The sequence below is a fragment of the Benincasa hispida genome, chromosome 1, assembly GCF_009727055.1.
Source record: "Benincasa hispida cultivar B227 chromosome 1, ASM972705v1, whole genome shotgun sequence".
Classification (NCBI taxonomy): domain Eukaryota; kingdom Viridiplantae; phylum Streptophyta; class Magnoliopsida; order Cucurbitales; family Cucurbitaceae; genus Benincasa; species Benincasa hispida.
Window position 1 is genome coordinate 45,131,517 of NC_052349.1, and position 23,508 is coordinate 45,155,024.

Sequence of the window (23,508 nt, forward strand, 5' to 3'; positions counted from 1 at the left end):
AATTATTAATTTAGTTGAGGAGCTATACAAAAAGTTTGAATCTATCTCTGAATTATCGAGAGGTATAGTTCAATTGTTTAGATGGAGCTTGTGAGATGGTTGATGCAGACATCATCTGTAACTTAACTTTCATTTAACTGGACTGAGTTAAAAAAAAATATATGGTTCATTTTTTGACTTGTGAAAACCATTGACAACATTTATTTGAATTTGAATCTCCTATCTCATGTTAATAAGTTGTTGCTACGTTGGCAGAAACTATTGACAGCAAAGTGATGTTAGTCTGTGTAAACTTTTATTTTTTGTTTTGTTATTGATTTGTCATTGTTATGTTCATATATTTGAAATCTTATTCCTAATATGTTCGTATTCCAATTACTCTTTATTTTTCCCATTTAATATGTAGGTGAACTGAGATGTTCTATTGCGAAATTGCTTCTATCTCACCACCTTGAATACAGAGAATGGGAAAATGGCTTTCTTTAGTTTCTAGAATCATAGTCACTGGAAAGAAAAAGAAAGTACAAGACCATAGAGAAGGAATCGGAATCCAAGGGGGCAGTCAATGAACAAGCTACTTTGTTCAGTGAACGACAGCCACAAAAGGTATATGCCGCAGAAAGATTTTTCGATTAAAAAACAGCATCACTTTTTCAAAGTTAATGATGATATGTAGTTTTATTAACACTGACCAATTGAAATTTGGAAAAGATGACTAGAACTAAAGTGAGTTAAACCCGGCGAACAAATAATATAACCTTTATGTAGTTCGATAAACTGGATTGAAAGTCGGACCCCTTGGTGGAAAATTGGTTTGGTGGAACTATTTGAATTAGGGGTAACTATAATAGAAAGACTTAATAAATATACTAAAATCTATATACTCTTGCTCCAGTGATATATTGTTAATCGACTCTAAATTTTATTATATCAATTTATTCTTTTGCATGTAATTTTAAATTTGATGCCTATATTTACAGTTCTCTTAAATCAAAAGAGTTTCGAATAATGATTTTTGAAGTTGATAAATTATGTAAAGAGTGGAGACTGCTTCCTGACGCCAAATTCACGCATGCCAGGAAACAAATATCAAATTACCACAAAAGTCATAGGTTGTAGCTTTATATGCTCGGGTATATCATAGATTGGTCCAATAGTCAATAACAACTAAATTTAATATCCTACAAATATTCTTAACCGTTAAATGTTCGCATATATTGTAAACTTGCCCAATCCCACATGGGCCGTCAATAACTGCCGCAATGTCCCAAAAATATTGTACATCAAACAAGGTGCCTTAAAAGACCATCCAGAATAGTTCAACACAAACAAGACCATGGGAAAAGATGTGATTAAAGAGAGCAGTGTCTTGTTATATCAATCAGGCTTCAGGCCTCCTCCTCCGACTCCATCTTATTAGCTCTCATTCGGTACTGGCGGCCTGGCTTCTGTGAGCTGTTTCTTCTAATGTCTAATTTATCAGGCTCATCTTCTTCCATTGAACAAACATCATCTGTTGGTGTGTCCACAGCTGCAATACCGATGCCTCTCTGGTGCACAAGCTCCTTCCCAACTTCATTCTGCAGGGAAGAATTTTCAAGCATTATTGTATCACCTGCTTTCTTTTTTGGGATGAAGGTGATGGATTTTGGAGGACCAGTTGAAGCATCATCCTGATGCGACTCCATCGTCTTTGATTCTCTCACCAGCTGAAGGAAATTCATATAGGCTTTCTTGTTGGACACTTCATCTACCTCATCGGATGAGTCAAAAGTATAATGCGTGTATCTTGATGGATTTTGTAAGTAGTCTGGGACTTGAGTGGCCTGATATCGGAAGGTCACTTCATTGCCAACCTCTGCAGCTCCAGGCAAAGAGTTAGCTTCTGTAGCAGAATCTTTAGATCCTTGAGACTCTCGAGAAATTTTACATTCAGGGTCAAATCGAACACGCTTGTGTGATTTTGCATCTAGATGATTGTCTTTCCTCTTCAGAATAGATTTTGGGTTCTGAGAATCAGTGATAGCTACTGAACCGTTCTCAGAGACGTGCAAGGAAGCTTCTGCATCTTCCTTGAGTCTAACTTTTGCAGCCAAGTGATTGGCCCGTGGATCTCTGGTGAAATTCCTCATCGAAGTAGGAAGCTCAGTGCATGAACCTATTTCAATACCACAGTCAGTTATGTCTTTCATATACAACCGATCTCCATCTTTCTCCTTGCCAACAGCAACTTTATCATACTCATCTTCCTCTTCCTGCATAAATTTTTCAGTTACACGTCAATACATTATCATTCCAGGAGGCAACCTACAAATCAAATTTAGGACAGACTGATACAACCTTAAATGATACTCCATATTCCACAATGAACCAACAATATGTAGTATAATCACAAGGATCAAGGAGAGGGTAATTACAATAGGATTTGCTGTAGCTATGGCACCACTAGCATTCATTTAGTTTCACAGAAGCTCAAAAAATAGAGAAAACAGTAGCAAGATCTTCAGAAATCTTCTTGTTCCTTTCCAACCATAAGCCTCATAAGAGAGCTCTGGGGACAAGTTTCCACAACATACTAAGTCTCTAACCACACAACATAGAATTAAATTTCAAACACTATGTTATGTAGATAGCTTAAATTCGAAATACCGACTTCTCAGTTTTGTTTATCGTCAATCCTGCACTTAAAACAGCCCTACCGACTCATTTCCCAAACCGTAAAGCAGCAAAACTAAGATAGATTGATTATTAGAACAGTTCTTAATGAACATCGGGCAAAAAGACAGAGAGAGTTAGAGATGTACCTCATAATCAAGCGTGCAGTCCCGGCCAATGGAGGACTTGATTTCCCATTCCTCATCTCCATAATCATCAGGTTTAGGAAACTTACTAGACGAGCCATTCGAGTCTGGATTTTCGTCCAAATCATCGAGGTCATCCTCGAAATCGTGTCGGAATTCAAATGAATTCCTGTCGGTCACCTTCCTGCGGCCGTTGAAGAACGAGGTCGATTCGAGCTCCGGTTCGGGTTGTTCCTCGTCCTTACCCTTGATCCACTCTCTCCGCTCGATCTCGTCGTCCGTAAGGCACCATAGAGAAGTGAGAGACGAATTGAAGGCTGGGGATGAAGAAGTAGATGAAGAAGAGAGAGAACCGAAGATTCTGTCGACACGAACTTTAAAACTGTCGTCCATGCTCGGCGATTGGGGTTATGAATGGAATGGTGAAGTTTAGGGCTGTTTTGTTTTTGAAGAAATGGATATGAAAAGGGAAATTGAAGGTTTGTTTTCCGGTTCCAGTCGGATCTTTAACGGACGGGTCAAGTCGGAGGTCACCGACTTCATTGGCCCATCGGGTTAGCAAATGGGCCTACGTTGGTCTTGGGCGGGCCGATGTGCAAACTCAGGCAAATTTTGGAAAATTTAGGGGTGTTCAGAAAATTTGCTAACCTTGCCATCTCGGACTAACCAACGTTAAATCATAAGTATTGAGTAGAGTTATATATATATTTTTTAAAATTTATATGTCCTAAACTTAATTATATTCCAAAATTAGATTTTTCGATTATTTTGGACAATTTTAATCTTGTAATACTCTCCCTCTCCTATTAAATGTTGGTATTATTTTGTAATCAAAATATTTAAAATAATTCAAAATATTTTTAGTAATAATCATTTGGAGTTTTTCTTTTTAAAAAAATAATTAATTTCATTATATGTCATTATTAATGGTAAAATCTTCATTTAATGATTTTTTTTTTAATTTTATTCAGGAACGAATATGGTAATGTAGGGGTGTAAGGGGAAACCGAAAAATTGAACAACCGAAAAATCCGCTTAAGCCGACTGAAACTATCATCGGTTCGGGTTATGAACGTTCGGTTGGGTGGTTCCATTTGATCTTAGAGAAAATCGATGATATTCAATTAGTTTCGAGTTCCTAGAAAATAAAACCAAATGTAACCAAACCGGTCGTTAATATATACAAAGGTTTGATTAATAATAAGCATCAGTGAGCGAGTTGGTATTGACATGTGCAATTAACCTCGTTGTGTGTTCGAATCTCATGCATCATGAATATATATTTTCTAAATCTGACAATTTAATAAATATTTTGAAATAAACCTCGTTCTAATACAGAATTATTGTTACAAATATTCATGTTTATATATGTTTGTTTCTTATGTATATATACGAGGTTTATTTCAAATATATACAAGGTTTATTTCAAATGTATTTAGAACTTATACGAATTTAAGGGTGTTATATGCTATATACAACATATTTTAATTATAATGTCATTTCTATTAAGATATATATATTTCACATACTTTGTTATGTATACATACGTATATATTTGAAATTAAAATGTATATTTAGTTGTTTTGCAAATATATACTTTTTCCTTTTCTTACCGATTTTGGATTTTGATTTAAAATGTAGAATCTCCAACTTTGGTGGACTACATTTAATGCAAAATTATGGGTACAAATCTTTGTTTTTATTTATGTTTTATTTTTTTTATGTATATATACGAGATTATTCCAAATGTATTTAGAACAAATACTAATACATACTTCATATTTTAATTTTAGCTCGTTTATATTGAGATATATATTTCATATAATTTTTCATATAAATACACAAATTTAGTTATTTTGCAAATATATACTTTATATTATATAACAATAATGCTAATACGATAAATTACATAAAATCTTATTTGAAATAAACCCATATACATTTTAAACTAAAAAAATGTAGAGATAAATTCTTATCTATAAGTGTAACCCTCCATTTTCAAACCTCAGATGTCGACACCAACGATGCTACCGAATTGGAAATCAAGGTTGGAAAACGCCCTAAGAAATCCTAAAAGTTCTTGCTTATAGTGTAATTCTTCTTGACAAAAACTCATTTTTCCTTCACAAATTCACTCCAATTTGGAGTTCCACCACTCAAATTCAAGGCTGATAATAGTAGAGAAGATCTTTTGGTGGTTCACTGTTGAATTGGAGTTGGAATCACGTGAAGTGTAGCTTGGAATTGGGAGAATTCATCAAAAGTATGTAGTTTAGAAACCCTCTTCTGAAGTTTCTATTTAAGCATGCTTTTAGAACTCAAATTAAATGCAATTAATGTGCTTATTGATTTTGTTTGCTTCCGTTGCATGCTATTAAATCTTAACAATTGGTATCAGAGCGTGATTTAAGCACTCAATTAGCACTAATTTGAGTTTTGGTAGGTGTTTTTCATAAGTTGTATGAATATGATGAACTGATATGGTTTTTTTTTTTTAGTTTTGGCATTATTTCTCTTCAATTATGTTGTAATTCTTGTAATTGACTCTAGTTTGATGGGCCTTAATGTGTGTTTAAGTGTCTGTAATTCGTTTGAGTCATTAGAGTTGCAATTAGGATGTAATTGAAGAAAGAAGTGAAGAAGGTCGAGCAGCAGGAATTGGATTTTGCAACCACTGCCTCATGCTCGATGCTCAATGGAATACTCGATGACTTACTCGATGATATTTCATGAAATAACTAGATGCACGATGCCATACTCGATGGTACTCGATGCAACTCGATGGTATTTTATGAAATACTCGATGCACGATGCCATACTTGATGGTACTCGATGTAACTCGATGGTCTTTCATGAAATACTCAATGCATGATACCATACTCGATGGTACTCGATGAGCAACTTGATGGTATTTAGTAAAATACTCGATGCTTGAGGGCATAGTCAATGCTTGATGGCATACTCAATATTTGATGGTACTCGATGGTTTTTGCCCGGTTCAGCCCATTTTTTAGCATTGGAGGTTCGACTCGAGAGGTTCGGATCCGGTTTAGAGCGGTTTGAACGATCCAGAAGCGTTTTGGAGCTATTTTTTGCTTCTTTTTTTTAATAATTAGGCTTATGTTTACTTGATAATGCCAAAACTAAAACCATATTAGTCTATGTTTAATTATTTATGCATGTGATGTATGTTATAATTAAATAAATCTTGTATGTGCATAAAGTATGCCATGTAGATTTAAAATCTCACCATAGGAAGCATGTTACATGTATTGAAAGTATGTTATAAAGTATTATAATATATAGTATGCATGTATAGGGTTTCAAACGTGTTAATATAAATGTTATATTAAATAGTGAATCCCTTTGATGCATGTTGTGGATGCTTAACATGTCTAAAATTTTGTAAGTTGTTATAAAATTGAGTTAAATATTTAAAATCCATAACAAAGATAAGCTGCATGCTCACGTAAGTACACCATTTATTTCAATAGTTAAAATAGGCTGACATCTTGTAAAATTTGGTTACAAACTCAACCTGTATATAATCCTGTTTAAGGCTGGGGTACTTAAGTTGACAGTCTGCGGAACACCTCCTACCTGGGGATTATGGCCGAATAATTGAGCATTGTTAACTAGTTTTATGAGCAATACATGAGCGATGTGAGGTTTTAAAACTGGTTCATCACCTAGACATCGTAGGTTAAATCCAAATATAAACGTTATACTTGGATAAACACCTAGACTTAGGTTGTTTAAATTAGTCGAAACAAACCTGAGTAAAAATATACCCAAACAAATAATAGGACACTTCAGTTGGGGTTTAATAGCATATATGATATGTTATTAGAACACATTAGTGAGAATTTAAGAATTCTTTAGTGGGAGATTAATAACATATACGATATGTTATTTTTAGCTATTACGTCACTAAGAGTTCACAATCAAGATTCATGTGACACTTTGTGTTACCCTGGGAGTGACCTCCATTCAGAAAGTGTTTACATAAATCGAGATTATGGTGAACAAGGGGAAGCTGTTCACAGTAAAATCAAAAGTGATTTTTTTTTTTTTTCATTTTCACGTCCTAAGAGTTTCACACCGTGAGATTCATGCGATGCTTCGTGTCACCATGGGAATGACCTCCATTCAGAAAGTGTTTGCATGAGTCAAGATTATGGTGAATGAGGGGAAGTCGTTTAATATAAAATCAAATATACGATATATTGATTTCAACACTCACATCCCTAGAAAGTTCACACATGAGATTCATATGACGCTTCATGCACTCTAGAAGTGACAACCATTCGGAAAGTGCTTGTATGGGTCAATATCAAGGTGAATGGGGGAAGTAGTTCATAGTAAGTGGGTGAAGGATATGTTTCAACATGTCCTGCGGTCTCTTCCATTTGTTTGGGCCGTGAGATTCCTATATTGCGCCTGCTTGTCGTCTTTAAGTCAGCCTTGCTAGTGGTTCGATGATGGCTATCCCCTTGGAGGGTTGTAACATAGGATTCGGAACAACTCAAACTCCAGAAATGGATAAGATTTCTTATTGAGTCGACGTTGTTGAGTCAATCCTCACCTATGAAAATCTAAGGATAATCTCGAATAAACAGGAGTTCATAGTTAGCTCAGAATTAAGATCGAGTTGCCCAAGTCATCTAAGCGAAATAGTCAGTCTTAAATAGTAAACAACGTTAAAAAGTAAGAGTGACGTATTTCTTGGTTCGATCTTACGCAAACACATTGCATAGGACACCCCCACTCCTCATATCAATACATGAACGAATCAGGATCACTTCGTTTGTAGCACCTTTACAACAACTTGTAACAACTACAAAGTGGGATGCATCCGATAGTGTTACCAGAATAAGGCATCCAACCTTATTCCTATACTATAGATCATTTTGGCTATTTACTCGAACCTGATCCTTTTTTGTCTCCACATTAAGGTGAAGTATTTATATAATAGCCATGGATCTTAGTTTATTGGATTTAGACATTATAAGTGCAATTTATAGATTCAATAACAACTTTATTGAAGTAATGTCTATAACATTTTTATTGATAATAGAATATGTTTAACTTTGAACACTGCAAGCAAGAACATTTCCTCCTGCAAAAACTTTCATCACATCTTCAAATTGAAGAGATTTTATATTTAATTCACATGCAAGCACTGAAGTTCAACAACATTGATACTTCAATCACTTGAAATTCAGTGGACAAGGTGTGTCATTGAAGAGGAAACACCTCCTACTTCACAAAAGTGGGGTGTTTCCACTTTCTTTTCAAATTTCCATTTTTTCTTTCATTGGTTTTTAATTTCAATTAATTCAAAATTAATTAAAATCAAAATTAAAATTTCAAATTCTGAAATTCTGAAATTTGAAATAAAAAGAGAATTTAATTTAATTTTAATTAATCAAACATATTTAATTAATTTTATAATATTTTGTTTGTGCCATCACGAAGTGAAATTATAAAATTGACTCAATGTGTATGTGTGTTGATACTTGAATCTTGCTCTCGTTGCTTGCTCTCGATATTCGTCGAAACTTTTTTCTTGTGTTTTTGGTTGGCATTTCTCAAGTTGTCTTTTTATATGTATTGAACAACTAGTATGAACAACCTATACATGCGGTTGGTTTTGGAATTTCACTCATGATGACGTAAACAAAAGTTATAAAATATATGTTTCTAGTAAGTGCGTCAGATTTTATTTGGATCTTGTGAAAAGGGCCATCTATACAATTTTTCCAAACTTTGCTTACCATTTAATAAAACTCTATCATTATATTAGATTATATTCATTTGTGTTTTTGTTAGTTGAAATAAGTTCGAACTTTATCCCTTCTAGGGGTGTACATAGTCTGGGTTGGACCAGGTTGGAAGATTTTTATGGACCAACCCAAAAATTCGGGTTGGCTAATAATAAACCCTATGAGTTCTTTTTTGGAGGGTCAACCCAACCCAACCCAAAATTTTCGGGTTGGGCCGGGTTAGGTCACTGGTTCTTTTTTTTTTTTTAATTTGACCCGACCCTGAAATGGGGTAACCCCAGACCCAACCCGAAATTAATATTTTTTAACATTTTTAACCCAACCCAACCAAACTCAAAATAGAATCTAATACACATAAGTGGCATGCATTGGGAGTAAGTGGAACAAAAAGTAGTATCAAAGCACAAGTTCTTCAAGATCATATAATGCCTACTGCAAAATTTGAATATAGAAGTTCAATGGAGGAGGAGGCTTCACTCTTTGAAGGCATTGGAGGATCTAAAAACGTTACATGCTTCAATGAGTGCCGAAGACAAATTGAATATGGAGAAATTTGTCTATAGAATGCTCATTCTTAACTTCACTAATAATGTACTCAATAGGTGATAAACGAAGGTATAATAATTGAAATTTGGCAAAAACTAAACGTTCTTTATGACAAGAAAGATCTTCAAAGAAAAATTTACGTCAGAGAAAGATTGTTTTCATTCAAGATGAGCCACTCCAAGATTCTCAATAAGAATTTAGATGAGTTCAAAAAGCTGACAAATGAGTTTAATCAATCAGGCAAGAAGTTTGGAACTACAAGTGAAGTAGCTATACTAATCAACTCGATTCATGATACCTATAAGGAAGATAAGTCAACTTTGAAATATGGTAGCTTGTAGATGTTGTCATTACAACCTTGAGAAACAAAGAATTGGAGCTGCAGATAGAAGGCAAGAGTGTAAGAGGAGATAAATCTCTTTATACCAAATGCAAGAACTATTGAAGAAGGGTCATTTCAATAAAAACCAAAGAATGTACAAAGAGATACCGACCTTGAAGTGCTACATTTGTCATAAGGAAGGGCATTTTAAAAGAAATTTTCCTCAGAGGGAAAACATTAGAGAAACAATGACAATTGAAGATTCAGACTATATGGTAGAGAAGATCCAAATGGAAACATGGAGTATAGAAGAGATGAGCCAAGGAAATCAAGGGAACATGGAAGAAACCAAGGCCCTGCTGATGAAGAGGCTTTTGAATACATTGAGGTGATTGCCGTAGTAAACAAAAAGGCCATGAAAATTGAAACTGAGTAGGAAGATTGAGTGTTAGAGTTAGGGTGTACCTACCACATGTCTTTCAAGAATAATTAGTTTGTTGATTACAAATCAGAGGAAAGAGACTCAGTTTATATGGGTAATAATAATGAATGTGGTAGAGGCTTAGTGTTATCGAAGCTCTCGGATAGTAGGGAAGTTCTCTTAAGAGATGTTAGACATGTTCCAAAGCTAAAACAAAACTTGTTCTTTTGGGAATGCTAGATGATCAAGGCTGTACCTTTATTGGTGAAAGTGGCACATTGAAGATAGAGAAACAAGGGGAAACAATATTAGTTGGGAAGAAAGCAGATGGTGTGTACATTGTGAAGAGGGTTAATTGACCAAAGTATGTACTACTATCATAAGTAGAGAAAAATAGTGAACTTGAGCTATGGCATTGAAGACTTTCACACATTAGTGAAAGAGGTTTGAATAAATTAATGAAGCAAGACTTGATTCACACTAGAGTTATCAAAAGGCTTAGCTTTTAGGACCATTGTGTGTATGGAAAGTCTAAAGGGTTGAAATTCACGAAAGGGTAACACACCACCTATTTGGCTGGTGATTCTGATTAGATTGGAGATTTTTATTTAATACGGTCGCATTGCTGCTTCATTGCAGCTGTATCACTGAGCCTAATTTTCCAGAATTTAACCCAGTCAATGGTAGTTGCGATTTTCTCGTTCCAAAAAGGTGTTCAGCCCTGAGTTCACTTGGTAAACCCTCAGAGCTTGGATTTCAGCCCTTCTCAACCAATTTTGGGCCTATAGAAGAAGGAAAAGTTCTTCATTTCAAGGGATAACTCTCCATCCATGACTCTACCATGATTTTCTCCACATTTCTGCCATTTTATTCAATTTCCTTAGGTGTTTTCTTAGCTTCTCAAGCCAGTAGCCCTAAGAATGAAAGTTCCTTTGATGCATGATCACTCTAGGTCATCTCATCCCATGAAAACATGTGTGAGGCTTCATCCTTGAAAAAGAAGAATCGACCTAGGGAAAGACTAGGAATTTGAGGACTTGCCTCAAGGCATCCTAGAGTTGTATTTTACAGCATTATTCTTTCAATTATTTTTGTAATTTCCTTTATTTATTTTCATCGTTGAATGCTATATTGTAGTTATGGCTTTTGATTCAATAAAATTCATTACTTTATCATTGGTCATGAGCTAAATCTTTATAGGGGTTCAACAACGTGGATGTCCAAGAGTTGTTATGACTTAAGTAATGTTGAACTTCATACCACCTTGTTTTACATATTTTCTTTGTTAAATTTAAAGAAAATTTGATAAGTTAAACTGGCCATTTAATTTAGCAATCTAGTGGAGCTCTAATCCGGAGAGGGTTAAGGTGTAAGCGGATGTCACAAACGAATATAAGACTACGAGCCTAGAAATAAGACTATCCAAGATCCAGCTAACCATGGAAACATTAGGCATTAACTACTCAGACCTTCTAAAGGAAATTAGCACAAGACTGAATGTGAGTAGATTTTTGTTCGTGCGTAACTCACTTTTGGCATGATGCAACCACATCACTTAAGTCATATACCTAAAAGGCTGAATCATTGTTTGCCTCTACTTATCTATCATTGTTTACTATTTTTAAATTACTTTCTTTCCTATCACAATATAAACTTTTCCGTGGTTACCTTGGGTTCATTGGGCTATAGTCATAATCAATTTAAAAGTCGACCTAATCCTGTGAGATTTAATAATTGGAATACTTCAAGATTATTACTTCATCGATAGTGTATGCTTGCACTTGGACCTCATCTACCTATATTGCTAGAAATGCTTCATGGGGAGATTCCAGGTATTTTCTATCCCTTATAGATGAAGAAATATGTGGACGTATTTGCTTAAATCTAAAGATAAAACATGTGAACGCTTTAAAATTTGGAAAACTAATCTACATAATCAAACTTAAAAAAGAATTAAATACTTTAGAACTGATAATGGCTTGGAGTTTCTAGGGAATAACTTTAACTCTCTTTGTATTTGAGTGTTAAATAACTAGATACATAACAATTGCCTACACCCCTCAACAAAATGGAGTTGTAGAGAGAATGAACAAAACATTGTTGGAAAGATTGAGGTGTATGCTATCTGAAGCTAAAATCCCTGAAGAGTTTTAGGTAGAAGCCCTAGCAACAACAAACCTATACAGTGAACAAAAGCTCTAGTGTCTCTATTGATATGAAAACCTCTAAAGAAAAGTGGAGAGGAACCCTCCCCCTCTCAATCTATCAAACCTAAGAACTTTTGGATGTACTGTCTATGTTTATACTAAATCAAGTAAGGTGAAACCTAGAGCTTTAAAATGTATGTTCCTAGGATATCTTGAAGGAGTAAAAGGTTGCAAGCTTTGAGACTTCAATTCAAACAGAAGCATAATTAGCATATGTATAACATTCAAGGAAGATGAATCCTACATGGATTTTGAAAAATTGAAACAACCCACTTTGAAGAATCAAAATAAGCTCTTTACCAGCTCATATGTTGAAATTCACTCAAGGTTTGAGAATGCTGTGAATATGATGATCAATCTCAGCTAACTGTTGTCTTTAGTTCCACTGAAAACAGACAAGAGAGTCAACCTGAAAGTCTAGATGACTATTTTCTCTCAAGAGACAGAGAGAGAAAAACTATCAGACCTCCCTCTAGATTTGTAAGAGCTGATTGTATATCTAGTCGTTCTATAGCAACTAATGTTGAAGAACCAAGCAGTTTTGAAGAAGTCTTGAACAGTAATGAGAAAGACCAATGGCTTGCAGCCTTATAAAGTAAAATTGATTCACTTCACAAGAATGAAACATGGAATTAATTGACAACCACTTAACAAGGGCATCATTCTTGCAAGTGGGTCTATAAAAGAAAGATCTCAGGGTTTAAATAATGAAGAAGTAAAGTATAAAGGCACGTTAGTAGCAAGGACTTTAAAAAAAAGGAGGGATTTGTCTACACATAAATCTTTTCTCCAATAGTCAAGCACTATTGTAGCATGTGAAGACCTTGAATTAGAGCACACAAATGTAACTACAACTTTTCTTCATGGAAACTTAGAGGAAGAACTCTACATGGAACAACCTTTCCATACTTTTTACCTTTCTTTTTTGTTGAACAACCCGAAATGAAAGTGGAAGAATGTTAATAATATAAAATTTGTTGAATGTAAAAGAATTACTATCATAATTCGATATTTACCTTCTTCCCACTCACTTGTTTTTCATTTGTTTTTCTTTTGTTTTTCTTTTGTCTTCTTTCCTCCCGTTCATTAGTATCTTCCTCAACTTCTGCAACTTGTTGCAAGGAGAAGAATGTTTTCAAGTTAGAAGATAATAAAATAGTGATAGTATTTCTATTACTGTCACTTGGTCTATCACTTGCCCTTCCGTTATTTATTATTTTCATTTTGGTAAAAACAAGAAAACTAACAACAACTAGCAATAAAATTAACATTAAAATCATTATCTATTCTCTACACTAATAGTAATCTATCACTTGGTCTATCAATTGAACGTTTATATATTAGCAATCAACAATAACATTATATAACGAGCAATTATCTATCAGCAAGAGCATTATATAATAAATATATATCACCAGTTATTTATCAGTAATAACATTAGATTTTTAACTATCTATAAACTATCACGATAGACAATGATAGCTATCTAATAGACACTAATAGACATTAGACAATGTCTATCACTAATAGACATTGATAGAACACTATCACTGTCTATCACAAATAGACACCAGTAATAGTCTATCGCTATCTTCAGTGATAGAAAGTGATAGTATTCTATCACTTGGTCTTTCATTGATTATCATTGTCATTATAAACTTATCTATGAGCAACCGAATTGTAAACTAAATACAAGAAGTTTAGTGATAGATAGTGATAGTGTGTTTATCACTTGATCTTTCAGTTGGCCTTCCATTGTTTAGTGATAGTGTGTCTATCACTTGATCTTTCAGTTGACCTTCCATTGTCTATCATTGTCATTCTAATTAACATTTTGTTAAAAACAAGAAAACTAAATGAAACTCATCTGTTAGCAACAAATTTAAATTGTAAAGAGATTATGATTTTGAATCTAAAAACTGATAGAGGGCGATAGAATAGTATCATGGTCAATCATTGATAAACAATGGTAGTGTTCTATCACTGTCTATCACAACTTTAGGATCGCCGGTGATATTGTTCCATCACTATCCGTCGCTGATCTGTCAATCCATCAAGAAATTGGAGAATATCGAAGAAGAAGCCCCAATACCTTCAATTCCAAAACCCATAAGCCCAGTGATTGAACGCCTTCAGGTGATTTTCTTCTTAATTTCTTCGAGAATCTCTCAAATGGGGTAAATCGATTCTTTTTTACCTTCTTGATTTTGGGTTTTCTTTTTTAAAATTTTGTTTGTGGGGTTTCGGTGTTTTACGAATTTTTTTGAATTAATTTGGTTTCTCTTGTCGAGAAATTAGGATTTGAGATTGGTTTTCTGTTTGGGGTTTAATGTAATATTTGATTTCTGCAGTTTGTTATCATTATCTCGATGAACTTCCAATCTGGAGGGAAGAAGAAGAAGATGAAGTCAAATCCATTAGGTTGGAGGGAAGAATCGCATGTCACACGAGGATGGGTTGCGTGGATCGGGTGGATTAGGCACAACTTTTGTGTATGGGTTGGGCTTTTTTGGTATTTCACTGGGTTGTAGCTGGGTATAACCCATTTTGTCAAATTTTGTACTTTGTAAATTGTTTGCTATAATTTTTTATATTTAAAATGCCTCTTTATATTAAAATTATAGGTTATAATTAATGTAAATAAGATATAGTTTTAATATGATTCAAATTAGTTCAATTAAATATTAGATACTTAATTGATTAATTAAATTATTTAATTTCAAATTTTAATTAAATTAATTTCTTTTCAATTTAATTAAACTAAATCAAACTCCCCTACATTGCAAGAGAATGAGAAAGTGGGAGAGTGAAGAGAGGTAGTTACTCTCTCTCTTTAAATATGCATACAATCTGCAGTTGAAACAGGTTGGTGAAACATTACGACATTTTTACTCTCCATATCTCCCAGTCTCTCTATAAAAAGTCACACTTTATTTCCTGTGCTACTCATAGGAGCTCTTGGTGCAGTGTTATGAAAGAAAACTCCGAGTGGGTGAAGAGATTGAAGATCGCTCTTCAAAAGTAACATCCTTTTCCTTTGAATTCTTAATAGTATAAAAAAAAACCTCTTAAAAGTGGCACCCAAATATCATGTTTTTGGATAAATCTCTTTTTTCTTCGTCGATTAAAGAAAATCAATGGTAAAGAGTATAGTTCGAACTACAATGGGGCATTTGGAGCACTGAGTTGGTTATTATAATCGGTAATTATTATCATTGAGTTATAATAGTTTATATTTGGGGTGTAGATTATTGGACTTCTTGCAGACTCGGCAAAATAAGTTTAAAAAATTAGGCCCAAACCCAGACTTTTATTTTTGCAAAAATAGCAAAAAAACAAACTCAACCCACGTAATATACTTGATATACCTGATACATTTGATACACCCAATACATTACTGATATACACTTTATATGCTAGATATACTACTAATATACGTCTTATACATTTGATACACTCTTGATACATGCTTGATACACTATTGATAGATACTTGATACATTTGATATATGATTGAAAATGACTGGTTATTTAAGTGTTTAAAAAATCATATGATTTTTTTGAAAAACACTTTTTCTCTAATTATTCCAAACATGGCCAAATTGTCAAAATAAGTATATTAAACTATGTGTTAGTGAACTTTAGATTTGAATCTCTCCGGCCAATTGTACATTTGTACTTAAAAACGAAAGAAATAACATTAATTAAAAAGGAAAAAAAACTACAAAAGGATAAAACATGTAGCAAATAAAAAAATTAAAATGAGTAATAACTCATATTACTGCAAACAGAAATACAAAAAGTATATAAATTAATGAAAAAAATGAACAATTGATATATTTAAATGTGGTATAATAGTTAACGGATATACCAAAAAATATGAGTTTGTTAAAAGAGCAAAATTAGAATACGGAATAAACGAAAATTTTAATTTGAGAATTTTGTCATATCTACAATTTTTCATATGTTAAAGGCACGCCCCTAATTATATATTTAGGATCTGCTACCCATTGCAAATTCCCTAGATTATTTTAATTTTGTTTATAATAGTATGTGTTTGAAGTGCAAACTATTTTAGTTTGAGGAGGAAATAGTAAACACCGTAATAAAAAAAAAAGATAAATGTAAAATAATAAAAATGGTAATCAATAATAAATATTGAAATAAATGGGTCTTGAAATAGTAATATTTATTATAATAATAAATAATTTTAATAGTTGGAGCTAATTGGAGGCTCAAACGGCTCAAGTGTGTCCAATGAACACCACAGCCAAAATAATTACATCCCAAATTGGTAGAGTTCTTAGACTAGATTAAAAAAAAAAAAAAAAAAACTGAGTAGGGGAAAACAAATATTTATCATTTACCTATTTTATGATGGTCTGTTAAAAGTACTTTCAAGCAATCTTCTCTCTTAGGTAAGCAATTATGGTCAAAGAAATAAGCATTAAATCAACTTTGGAAGCCTAAGGGAAAAGGCTAAACCAGGCAGAAATGAAGAAATGTTAAAATAACAAAAGGAATGAACACAAAACTAAAAAAGAAAATTAGAATTAAGGACATCTTATTGTACCTTTTCATTGAACCACATGTGGTGGCTTTGAAGATGACATATTGTGTTGTTCAGCAGAGTAGCAAATGCAACATTATAAAGATTCATCTAAGAACTCTACAATTTAAATCTCTCTTGAGCGGTGCAGGATAAACATCTCTAAGTTAATACAATTTTATAATAGAGTTTGGAAGATCTTTAATACTCAAATATCTAAATGTTTCAACTTATCAATAAACTCTAAAGGATCTGCATTTAGGATTTTACCCGAGAAGTTTAAGCTCAATGTTTGTAATCGAAAAAAATAATGAATGAATTTTTCCAAGTCCAATTGCAGACTATGTGCACTATCTAGCATAAAAAATGTCCTCAAATGTGTCGTCTTAGATAATGGTCCTAGAAGTTGATCTTCATAACATTCTTTCCATGAAAAGTGATGAGTTCTTTTGTCAATGACATTCTCGACCAGTCCACACACGTATTCATTATAATTTGTTATTGAACAAGCTAGATCATGCATCAAATCATGCATCTTACATGCTCTTAGGTCTCCTAAATCATTTTTCGTAATCTCTTGAAAAAATAACCTTGATAACAACTCCATGAAATAAACATTACCAATATCAATAAGGTTGTCATTATTGCCATTCGTTTGAATGAAACCTTGTGCTCTCCATAGTTGTATTATGACACCCTTTTGAATCGCATAATCTTTCGAGAACAAAGCACAATATATAAAATATTGCTTCAAATTAACTGGGAGGTATTTATAGCCAAGTTTAAGAATCAATCACATTTATTTTAGATCGTCTTGTCCTTGAGTCCAAACTTGATAAAGTTCCTTATCCTTGAAAGACGACCAAAATCTCTTTGATTTATCATCTTTTAATACTTTTCCAATAGTTCTTATCATGAGAGGAACACCTTTTAACCTTGATGTGTTTTTCTTGCCAATTTAGACCAAATATGAATTCTGATCAAGCTCCTCTTGATTAAATGGATGTCCTTCCAAACCATATACTTTTTGAAACAATAACCAAGAATTGCACTCATCCAAAATTTGTAAAGATTACAATAAAATAGTGTCAGAAGTTTTTTGCAACTTATTCACTGCGTATTGTGATCAAAATTCTACTACCCTTTGCACCAACCATCAACGATCTTTTAAGATGTAACCCTTCCTCTTTTTTCTCCTTTCACACATCATCCATGACAAGCAAATATTTCTTTTCATTGTTTTTCTTTCTAAGCTAACTTTATAATGAATCTATTTGAACGAATGACTCAGGCTTCATTCAATTGGAAACTCTATTTTTTTATTTATTATTGGAACGCCTTTAATTTGTTACTTGGCACTTCAAACAACCAAGTACAGGACTCTCATTGTTTGGTCAGTCGGCCGAATTTAAGGGCAGCGTGCCTTGGTTGGGGTTTGGGGGTGTTGCCCCCAAACCTTTTCAGAATCCATATTTAGTATATTTATATATTTGTGGTTATTTAAGATTATAACTTTAGGGTTTAAAGTAGTGCGCTATATAAATTCTCTAACCTTAGAGACACCATTTGTATATTCATAAAATATTCTCTCTTATAATATTGTTCTCTGTCCTGTGGACGTAGCTAACACACTGTTAGTGAATCACGTATATCTGTATGTTGATTTTACGTTGTTTTTTTTTTATATTATTTAATTATTGATTTCGTAACATGGATAATAATTTTCAATTCAAATTCTTTAGAAACACACACATAACTTCAAGTATGTACGAGTAAGTCTCTCGTCTCTTTCTCAACCCTTCATCATCTCTTTTCTCTATACATACTTGTTTTCTTTTTCTTCGAACTATGGCCAGAACTTGCCGTCTCAAGATTTCGTAAGAGGACTCAGTCCAATAGGTCATCAATCTCGTGCAAAACATCCTTTAAGCTTTGAAATCCAAGCCTTGAGTGAAAGACTCTTGGACTGCTGCTCCTCTGCATCTAGAAGCACGGCTTGAATGTCAAAAAGAGAGTCATGGAGTTTGTCAAGCTCATCGTTCACGCGCCACGCCGATGCAAGCTCTTGGCAAGCAATATAACCCAATTTGATTATAATGCTTCCAGTAACGTCAAACAGAATAGATTCAGCCATGGGGATGATAGAAAGTTTGGAGGAACGATGCTAAAGACAGGGTCATTGCAAGCTAAGCTCAAGGGTAACGGTAATTACAATCAGCTGAGTTTTTTTTTTAATCTTTTGAAATTTAGTTTAGAATATAAATATATTTTAAAGAATCTGTCGTAATTAATTTTCCACAAAAAAGTGTTGTAATTAATTATCTTACCCGCTATTTTTTTTATAGTTTCTACACTCCCTTGTTTAAAATTAATTGGGTTAAATTATGAAATTATTTATAAACCTTCGATTTTATGTCTATTTGATATTTGAATTTTCAACTGTATAAACTTTTGATTTTGTATTTGGTAAGTGTCAATGAACTTTCAATTTTGAGTCTACTAAATCTTTGATAAATTCAAAATTTTTAAATATTAGTTTATCTATTAGATATATAAGTTTTTATTTGATGTCTAATAAAACAACTCTCACTTTTGTGTTGAGTAGATTTATGAATTTTAAAAAAATTGAAAATCGAAGAGTTAAATTTATAATTTTGAAAGTTTAAAAACCAAATAAACATAAACTTCAAAATTCAAGAATTTATGGTGTATTTGTTTTAACTTTTTAAATACTTAATTTTGAGAAATAAATCATTTTAGAAAAAATTAAAGTGTTTGGCGACCACTCAAAATAGCCTTTCTGAAACATTTTCAAATTACATTTTGAACGGTTTTTATCATGAATTTAAATAAAAATGACTTTTTTTCAAAAAAAAAAAAAATCTAGTTAATTCAAGGCTTATAATTTAACATATGAAATTATATATTAGTCCTTATTCTTAAATTTTAATTTCAATTTCATCCATGTATTTTTCGAAAGTTTCAATATCTACAAAATAGAAAAAAATAAAATTCTAATATATTCCTAAAATTTGTCACTTCCATGGCTGTGATACACTTAGGCCATTGATGGATGAATTGTAATAGACCTAAATCGCAAACATAATTGTTGCTTTTAATCGCGTTTACCTAAAATTATGAATGTCACATTTTACTATTACCGTTACTACTTGACCATAACAGTACTAGTAACAGTAACATTAAAGGTAAATGTAACAATAAATGTGGTAAATGCATAATTTTCATTAACAATATCTATAACGGTAAGGGTAAAGGTAGTGGATCCCACGTAATTTTCAATTACAACCAGATTAAGCACTATAAACAATAACAAAAATAATCAATTGGGGCCCATTGATGGATTAGTTTTTCCATGGGTAAACGTGACCTTAATTATTAGTTCTAAAAATACTATCGGTTGCAAATTACCTTTAACTAAATTTCTAAATTTTTATTATTGTATCTCATAAGTACTTAAACTTTAAAATATGTTTAAAAAGTGGTTAATTAAACTTTAAAAATAGTATAAACCTTAAACTTTCAATCTTTTTATAAACTACTTGCCCTCTAGTATTAATAGCTAATACCAACTAAATCTTAAGCCTTTGATTATTTACCCACCTCACAAAAGAGAGAGGGCATCCAAGATGTCGTTCCTTAGAGACGATATATCGTATTATGTTCATTCATATTACTTTGCTTCAAATGAGAGATCAAATAACAACATTACTGGTTTGGGTAATCACTATTTGCTTAATCACTATTTGGATTACCAACACTAATCAAGGTTTATTATTTAAAGCATTTGAATGACTTGAAAAACAAGACATGCATTGAACTTTTTGGATGGGTTGAACACATTTCATCACTATTCAAATTGTCTCTCCTCTATCTAATAGAAATTTGTTACGAAATCGACAATTAAAGAATACAAAAAAGAACGTAGATATAGAGAAGATCGACACACAGATATACGTGGTTCACTAACAGTATGTTAACTACATCCACGAATAGAGGGAGAATAATATTATTTGAGAGAATGTTTTTTTTTAAAATTACATTAAAAAAAACGGCGCCTCTAAGGTTAGAAAGTTTATATAGCGCACTACTCTAAACCCTAGGGACAAAATCGTAAATAACTACAAATAAATAAATATGTTGAATACGAAATCAACAAGACCCCGTACTTGGCTGTTCGAAGCGCCAACAAACAGATTGAAGGCATTTCAACAAAATTCAACAAGTTGAAAACAGTATAAATAAATACAGACCAAACAATTTTAACGTGAAAAATCTCCTCAAATTGAATAGTAAAAAAAAAACCACGTGATCGTAGTCAAAATATCCTCTACATGAATGTGTTTAAAAAAGATAAAGAAACTCTCCTAAAAGTGGCACCCAAGTATCATGTTCAACTTCATTCATTAATGTTGTTTTGGATAAATCTCTTTTTCTTCATTTCTCCACACATGCATCTGCTATATAGAGCAAATGGTCTTCTACTCTTTATCTAATTGTTTTAACATTAAATGCCTTAATTTTGTATCTAAGCCAAAAATAAGCTAAGATTTTCTTTTAGCACACATTAAAAATCAATACCAAACCAAAATTAATGTTCCAACTTTAAATTCTTAGACTAAATTATTTAGATTAAATGAATTAAAAAAAGGTATAGATATTTTTTAAAATGAATTTTGAATGAGAGTACGATAAACTATATTGATGCACCAATGTAATAGTTAATATTACATTTTGAAAAGAAAAAAAGATGATATATCTATGGTTATAAATGACATACACAAAATGGATTTTGTATTTAGCACTTATATGAAATAAACATTAATATTAAACTTTAAGTTATATTATTTTAAATGATATAGTCTTCATATTTGATATATCATCAATGTCGTTGCTATGTTTCTCTTTCTATTTAAATCTAGTATCAATTGATAAACAAAATATAAAGTACACTATACAATTAATATAATATATAAATGTATAACTTACATGCCATTGAAATCCTATCAAATTTCTTGTTCAAGAAACAAAATCCTATTAAACTTTAGAAACTAGAAGATATTAATTGATATACTGGATATTTGGTAATGTAACTAAAATATATCGTCAAAATCAAATAAAAACAACTTTAAAAGCCTAAGTAGACTAACATGATAACCTAAATAAGACCACTAAAATCAACTAATATAATTAAAATAACTCTATATCGGAAAAAATGAACTTTCTTTTTTATTTTTTCTTTGAGAAATATACGATATGTGGGCCAGTAGGTGCATGTATTTTGAAAGATGTGATGATTATTATCCTTATGTCGTGCCCTTAATTCTAAGTGAGATAAATTTTCTAGTTTGAATGCAATTTTTTCTCTAACTAAACCCAACAGTAAGTCTAGTTAGAGTACTTCTCGGTGAGATTCGAGGTCGAACTCAGGAACATACAACTAAAAAGTGATGAAATAATTGTTTGATCTTGATGGAAAAAGTTAATTTTTTTAATCTGTGACCGAAGTATGCAATGAAAATAACATTTACTATCTAACAAAATACTTATACTACTGGTGGAATGAATGATGATATGGATGTGATAGTAATTGCAAGTGCTAAATGAAGCCGTGCAAGATGAGGATGGATAAAATATCAATGATTAGACAAGGTTGAGAAAGATCCACTAACATTTTCCTAAGCGATGAGTAAGTCATGTGTTCATACAATATCATGCGTTCATGCAATTAACTCTTAAAGTAATAACTTCACCTTTCGGTGTTTTGAGCCATGGTGTCCTATCTTTAGGATGCATGCGATGAGTTTTAGTTGCAATAGGTTAACTTTATCTCTAAAGTTACTTCTATCCTTGTTTTATGAGTTCCACAGTCTCTTATTCTTTCAAGTTGTAAATTGTTTCCTACTCAGATCAATCTCTTGATTTGGCCTCATGGCCCCTTTTTTTTTGCACGCATTAAATTAGATGAACTCCTACTTATGCAAAATTTAGTAAAAATGTTAACTTATCCTTCTCAACCCATTAGGAATTTAGCTACTCATGCTTGTGAAAATAGATATGGATGGATAAAATATGGAAGTAATTGCTTTCATATTAAGAAAATTAAAGTTTTTCAATCTCTAAAAACTTAATACAAATGAAAATAAAAAAAAGAATGTAAAGAGAATTAAAGTAGAAGGTGCTAAGCTACCAGTCACAAATTTCTTTCTCCCTTAGGTTGTAATGGTGTTAAGGTCTCCCTCTCCTTTTTCAGAGAAGAACTCTAAGCTCTCATTTAAAATTCTTAAAAAAAAAAAAAAAAAAAAAGCTTGAAGAAGTGATGGTTATGATAGATTAAGTGTGGAAATTTGACAGAGCTTCGACCTCTCTCGATGGTGGAAATCTCTATATCTTAATCGATTCTTCAAAGGGCTATTTATAGACGTCAAGAAAAAGGTTTCTCATCATCTTTCTAATGATGATTTAACACCTCACACTAATTTTCATGCCTTTCTACGTTACCTGCCTCACGTCAGAGATCCATTGGCTCTGCTACGAACGTCTCACATCAGCTACTAACTTGTTTTGTTGATTTAACTTTCACCGCCCACGTGTTTTCCATTTCTACTTGTTGTATTTCATCTAATCGTATGGTGCTATGCATTGTAAAGTTGGTCACTGGGTTGATTTCTTCTATACAATCATGGCTTGCAGCTCGTTTCTTTGGTCAGTTTTTCTTCTCATTTCATCTGAATCTTGCATCCAAAAGAGACATATTTTACACTTTTCAAGAATTATTAGTTTTGTAAGCATATAATCACAAGATATGATTATTTGCATGAATTTCTTGTCAAACTCATGCGTTTTCCTTTAAATTTTT

The 23,508-nt window shown here is 32.5% G+C and overlaps 2 protein-coding genes across 3 annotated transcripts in view; one reads left to right on the top strand and one right to left on the bottom strand.

Annotated features, from left to right (window-relative positions):
* The window catches only part of LOC120073339 (histone-lysine N-methyltransferase, H3 lysine-9 specific SUVH4), a 48,403-nt gene extending 47,497 nt beyond the window's left edge, over positions 1–906 (top strand). For both annotated transcript variants that reach the window (XM_039026135.1, XM_039026152.1), the window contains exon 17: positions 407–906. The gene's annotated coding sequence lies outside the window, so the exon portion shown is untranslated. The remainder of the gene's footprint in view (positions 1–406) is intronic.
* Positions 907–1,094: 188 nt separating this feature from the next.
* Positions 1,095–3,265, bottom strand: LOC120073362. Its single transcript, XM_039026171.1, has 2 exons — positions 2,805–3,265; positions 1,095–2,255 (listed from the first exon to the last, which is right to left on the bottom strand). Exons 1-2 carry the CDS (start codon positions 3,192–3,194, stop codon positions 1,389–1,391), a joined length of 1,257 nt encoding a protein of 418 aa, XP_038882099.1. The 5' UTR covers positions 3,195–3,265; the 3' UTR covers positions 1,095–1,388.
* Between the last annotated feature and the right edge of the window lie 20,243 nt (positions 3,266–23,508).

Coding starts and splice junctions, on each gene's coding strand:
- LOC120073362 (XM_039026171.1), bottom strand. CDS start 3,194: ATGGACGACAGTTTTAAAGTTCGTGTCGACAGAATCTTCGGTTCTCTC. Junction 2,256..2,804: donor ACTGCACGCTTGATTATGAG/GTACATCTCTAA, acceptor AAATTTATGCAG/GAAGAGGAAGATGAGTATGA.